Here is a 6,177-nt window from a genome sequence, read left to right as displayed (position 1 = left end):
GATGGACAGTCAGGGAAAGCAGCCCAGGGGAGGGAACTCTTCAACATGGGTCTGGATGAAGAAGCAGAGTTTTCTAGGCAGAGGCATTTGGGTAGGGCGTTCAGGCAGAGGGAACAGCAGATCCAGTTGGGAAAGGCGTGGCAGCATTTGAAGGGGATGGATGAGGCTGAAGCAGGGATCAGAGCCAGATTATAACAGGTCTTGAATGCCCAGATAAGACATTCCCAGACACTCAAACCTATTTCAACTAGAGCACGTATCACCTTGCACTGGAGCAGTGGACTGAAAACTGTCCTGCTAAGCTCGGGCTGTCAACCTAGCACCTCTGCCAAGGCATCATAAGACATCTGCATGTTATATACTCAATGGATGGAGAAGACCCATCCCTGCAAAATAGCCCTTCCCTCCTCTCTACCCTCTCTGTATCATTGTGGAGCTTGCTTTCTTCACTGGACTATGTGTGTGCCCTGGGAAGGGCAACAGTTATGTCCACTTCATCCTTAGACAGAAGTTGTATCTTAGAGCTCAGTGCGGTGCCCAGCTTTGCTGGAGATGGGCTGAATCAATGCTAAGTCAGGAAGGAAGGGCCAAACTACTTTCAGAATTGGACACATGGTGCCAGTGTTTAAGGCACAATGAGTGGTTGGCTTGTCCTTGACACTGTCAGATGAGAGCACTGGGCTTTCAGCGTGGCAGAAAGATGATGAAATCTGTCTCCAAGCAGCCTCAAAGAGAAGTGAGAATTTAGAGTCCTGCTTAGGGGACTGGGCAGGCCAGGATGTGTCACCAAGGCACTCTGTCTCTGGGCAAGCTCCCAGAATAAACTAAAACGAAACTCCACAAGAGTCCCAACAGCCCATACCACCTACGAAGGGCTCACAGTGAGCCAGGCACTTGCTAAACGCTTTCATGTACATGAACTCGTTTCATCATTCAGGCAATCCTGTTGTCACCTCTCCATTATACAGATGAAGACACTGAGGCTCCGAGTGGACAGGGTAGGGAGATGGAGGAGGCCGACTCTGAGCTCATGTGGACTGGCACCCACTGTGCTGATTGGCAGGGGACTTGGAGGACCCTCCTGGTCTGTTTCTGCAGGTTTGCTCTGCTGAGATGAAAACGACAGCTGCCGTCTGGTGGACAGGGTGGAGGCTGGGAGTGGTTGCTCCTCACAGAAGGAACGAAGCACCTACCTTGGCTTCAAAGAAGTTCTTGGCACCTTTGACACCCTCCAGGGCCACATTGATCTCGGAGAGCTTTGCCAGCGCCATGAGCCCACTGTCCTCCTGCAGCTCCCCTGCCGCGGCCTTGTGGAAAATGAGCAGGAACTACAGGGGAAAGAAAGCAGGGAATCAGAGTCGCTGTCACTGAGAGATTCACAACCAGCCTCTGGCCCAAACCGAAGCCACTCTGCTAATCACTTAAGAAAGGTGTTTATGTGCGCCTGTGGCAAATTATTTTTTCCCTTATGGGATTGTCAGAAATGAAAACGTGCATTTTCCCCAAGGATATAGGGAAATGGGCACCCTCATATTTATTTGAGAGTGTAAACCAATTCAAACTTTTTTTTTTTTTTTGAGGCAGAGTCTAGCTCTGTCACCCAGGCTGGAGTGCAATGGCGTGATCTCGGCTCACTGCAACCTCTGCCTCTGGACTCAAGTGATTCTCATGCCTCAGTCTCCTGAGTAGCTGGGATTACAGGCGCGTGCCACCACACACAGCTAATTTTTATACTTTTAGTAGGGACGGGGTTTCGCCATGTTGGCCAGGCTGGTCTCAAACTCCTGACCTCAAGTGATCTGCCCGCCTTGGCCTCCCAAAGTGCTGGGATTACAGGCATGAGCCACTGCCCCCCGCCCTCAAACTTTTATTTATTTATTTTCTTTTTTATTTATTTATTTTTTTGAGATGGAGTTTCACTCTTGTTGCCCAGGCTGGAGTGCAATGGCGTGATCTCGGCTCACTGCAACCTCTGCCTCCCAGGTTCAAGCAATTCTCCTACCTCAGCCTCCCAAGTAGCTGGGATTACAGGGATGCACCACCATGCCCGGCTGATTTTTTTGTATTTTAGTAGAGACGTGGTTTCTCCATGTTGGTCAGGCTGGTCTCAAACTTCTGACCTCAGGTGATATGCCCACCTTGGCCTCCCAAAGTGCTGGGATTACAGGTGTGAGCCACCGCACCCGGCCTATTTATTTATTTTATTTTATTTATTTATTTATTTTTTAAGACGGAGTCTCGCTCTGTCGCCCAGGCTGGAGTGCAGTGGCGCGATCTGGGCTCACTATAAGCTCCGCCTTCTGGGTTCACGCCATTCTCCTGCTCCAGCCTCCCCAGTAGCTGGGACTATAGGCGCCCACCACCACGCCCGGCTAATTTTTTGTATTTTTACTAGAGACGGGGTTTCACTGTGTTAGCCAGGATGGTCTCGATCTGCTGACCTCGTGATCCGCCCGTCTCGGCCTCCCAAAGTGCTGGGATTACAAGTGTGAGCCACCGAGCCCGGCCGATAATTATTTATTTTCTTGAGACAGGGTCTCACTCTGGAGTGCTGTGGTGTGATCACAGCTCACCCTTGACCTCCTGGGCTCAGGTAGTCCTGTGGCCTCCAGTTCCTGAGTAGCTGGAACCACAGCTATGTGCCACCAGACCTGGCTTTTTTTTTTTTTTTTTTTTTTAATTTGTAGAGACAGGGTCTTCTACGTTGCCCAGGCTGGTCTCAAACTCCTGGAAATGTTTATTGAAAATAAGATGCCTTCCAACCATTAATTCCACTGGTGGGAATTTATCCTTTAGAAATATTCCTACAATGGTTTAAACATTATCTATGAAAGTAAAAAATTAGCAGCATCCTAGTTTACAGTGACAAAAGAAAAATCAAATAAACCTGTATAAACTATTTTTTTAAAAACTAAATAACTTAATATTTCCAATGGTTTTTTAACAACTTGTATTTTTCTAGTGTGTCTCATTTTTGCATTAAATGGTTTACCTTTCTTATCATTTGCTAAAGATCTTCACAGAACCTGGTATGTTTCAAATACTTCAGCTCTGTCACTTGCCTTTTAAGTATGTTTATGCTAATTTTCCACTTTCAAAAATTTTACATATGGTGTTATGCTTAGAAAAACCTTCCTCAGCAGCAAGGTTATATAAACCATCACCTACATTTTTTCCACAACTTTTATGGCTTTTTTTTTTAACCATGTAAATATTTAATCTCTGAAATTTATTTTTATTTATCATGTGAGGTTAATCATTAACCTTATTTTCTTCCAAATGGTTGGTTAGTAATCCTTGTATCATTTGTTAGTAATCCTTGTATCCACCCTTCTCCTCCAGATTCAAAATGTGACCTGAATGAATTAATCTTCAGGCCTCCAAAGAACAAACTTTTAAATAAATAAATTGGCCAAACTGGTTTTTTTTGAGATGGAGTCTCACTCTGTTGCTCAGGCTGGAGTAAAATGGCTCGATCTCAGCTCACTGCTACCTCTGCCTCCCAGGTTCAAGTGATCCTCCCGCCTTAGCCTCCCAAGTAGCTGGGATTACAGGAGCGTGACCATGCCTGGCTAATTTTTGTTTTTTTAGTAGAAGTGGGGTTTCGCCATGTTGACCAAACTGGTCTTGAACTCCTAGCCTCAGGTCTCTCAAAGTGCTGGGATTACAGGCATGAGCCACCATGCCCAGCTATAAATTGGCCAAACTTAAACGGCAGGTTCCCCATCTTCCTGTACTCTCCCAAGGCAATTTTGTGGTTTTTTAAGTTCTCTTCTTTAAATAATTTTAATTGATTTATGCATCAAACAACTGCTATCTAAGTTTCATGATTTATTTTTCCATATGGAAAGAATATAAACTGATATGTTCCAAGCCATCATCAAAAGAGGGTCTCTCCAGGTTTTCAGGTGCTACCTAAAATGTGTGCACCCACAGGAAAATTTCAGGTTTCCAGGTCTTTTTTCATAACCCTCTTCCCTAAAAGAATGCCTTCTTTTAGGCAGGCACAGTGGCTTACGCCTGTAATCCCAGCACTTTGGGAGGCCAAGGCGGGCGGATCACGAGGTCAGGAGCTCGAGACCAGCCTGACCAACATGGTGAAACCCCGTCTCTACTAAAAATACAAAAATGAGCCGGGCATGGTGGCATGCACCTGTAATCTGTTACTCAGGAGCGTGAAGCAGGAGAATTGCTTGAACCCAGGAGGTGGAGGTTGCAGTGAGCCAAGGTCATACCATTGAACTCCAGCCTGGGCTACAGGGCGAGACTCTGTCTCCAAAAAAAAAAAAAAAAAAAGCCTTCTCAAAAGGGCAAAGAACACTTTGTTAAGCAACTTCTACAGGCCTTCCAAACCCTCACTTGAGTATCGTTACTGCCAAGGCTCTCAATCCCCAGAGGGAAGCGTGTTTCATGCGGGTGAGAGTCTCATGCGGGTGAGTCTCAACCGCCGCAACCCTGACACGCCTTGTAAGACACCCTCTTCCTTTTGCTCCCTTCAGGGTCCTAACGCCACCGTGAACATTGTCAAATACAAAGCAAGGGACACAGCAAGATGCCCACGGAGAGGCCGACGGTCAGCCCCATTCATCCACCTGCAGCTTCAAACTCTCTCACTAGAGGCCGGCAGAGACTCAGTTTGCTGCGGATTATCAGAGCCTGAACGCTGATTTGAAAGAAGACAGGCCTCTTGAAGGAGTCCAGGCCCCCCAAGAATAGGTTGGAGGTCAAGGGGATGGGGACACAGGGGTGGGAAAGATCGAACCAGCAGACTTCAGGGCTGTGGATGAGAGGCATGTGGAGAGAGGGAATGACATACCAGTCGCTCCGTGCCCTGCTATCCTTAAAGCATTTCCTTCACAGAAGGCCCCACCACATTTCTCCACGAGGCAAACAGAACAGGCAGCCCCACCAGGCCAGTGCTCTGTGGGGCCCAGACAGGCAGCTGTGAAAAGACGGAGCACTGACTGGGTGTGGTGGCTCACACCTGTAATCTCGGCACTTTGGGAGGCTGAGGTGGGCGGATCACTTGAGGTCCAGAGTTCGAGACCGGCATGACCAACATGGTGAAACTCTATCTCTACTAAAAATACCAAAATTAGCCAGGCGTGGTGGTACACAACTGTAATCCCAGCTACTCGGGAGGCTGAGGCACAAGAATTGCTTCAATCTGAGAGGTGGAGGTTGCAGTGAGCCGAGATCGTGCCACTGCACTCCAGCCTGGGTGACAGAGTGAAACCGTGTCTCAAATAAATAAATAAATAAAATAATAAAATATTTTCTAAAAAAAGAAAAGACGGAGCACCACTCCCAGCCAGCGCCCACCCAGGTGACCTCAGGGACTTTCGCCATCCCCGAGGCTTGGCCTTCTCACATCCAGAGTGGAGATGACAGTTTACGGACGGGTTCCATGAACTGGAAACATGAGGGAAAGCTCTCCTCACGGGTCCCTTCCCAGAGCTGTTTCCTCTGAACCCTCAGGTCTGGGGCAGATCCAGACCACATCGACTCACTGTGCCAGGTCAGCAGGTGACCAGCAGCATCCCCATCACACCTCAGGGGTCCCCCCTATCCCAGCCAGTTAAAGAAGGAAAAAAAACTCAGCTCAAGCTGAAAGCGCCCAGCCTTCCATGAAGCATGCCAGACATTTCCATTTATTTTGTTATAATCACCAACCACCCTAAACGACAATTTATCCAACTGCCCAGCCTTGTTTGTCTTCCTATTTATAGTCCACAAAGCCGGGCATGTGGTAGAAGAATTGGAAACTGTCCTAGCTGTGACTGTGAAGAAAGAGGGGGAGGGAAGGAGAGGTAGAAAACAAAGAGACAGCAAGAGAACTAACAAAGCTAAAAAGCCCTTTCACACGCAAGCTATGGATGCTTCTGATACACGCAGGGAATTTTTAACTTCATGGCTGTGGCTGGTGATGCAAACACTCCCTTGGTATTAGAACTCTTAGGTTGCAAGTGACAGAAATAAACTTGTTCACTTAAGCAAAAAGGAGGTATTCATTATTTAAAACAGATGTCTTGACCAGACACAGTGGCTCACGCCTGTAATCCCAGCACTTTGGGAGGCCAAGGCAGGTGGATCGCCTGAGGTCAGGAGTTCGAGACCAGCCTGGCCAACATGGTGAAACCCTGTCTCTACTAAAAAGAAAAATACAAAATTAGCTGG

At 47.5% G+C, this 6,177-nt stretch overlaps 1 protein-coding gene across 1 annotated transcript in view; it reads right to left on the bottom strand.

Annotated features, from left to right (window-relative positions):
• The window catches only part of EFHD1 (EF-hand domain family, member D1), a 54,522-nt gene that overhangs the window by 9,249 nt on the left and 39,096 nt on the right, over positions 1-6,177 (bottom strand). Inside the window, exons 5-7 of the mRNA XM_011980327.1 lie at positions 5,372-5,480; positions 4,615-4,777; positions 1,194-1,328 (exon numbers count right to left, since the gene is read on the bottom strand). Coding sequence (XP_011835717.1) covers positions 1,194-1,328; positions 4,615-4,777; positions 5,372-5,480 — 407 coding nt within the window. The remainder of the gene's footprint in view (positions 1-1,193; positions 1,329-4,614; positions 4,778-5,371; positions 5,481-6,177) is intronic.

This window comes from Mandrillus leucophaeus, unplaced genomic scaffold, assembly GCF_000951045.1.
Source record: "Mandrillus leucophaeus isolate KB7577 unplaced genomic scaffold, Mleu.le_1.0 Scaffold21, whole genome shotgun sequence".
Taxonomy (NCBI): Eukaryota; Metazoa; Chordata; class Mammalia; order Primates; family Cercopithecidae; genus Mandrillus; species Mandrillus leucophaeus.
The sequence above is the reverse complement of the archived record's forward strand: the minus strand, read 5'-3'. Positions and strand labels throughout refer to the sequence as shown.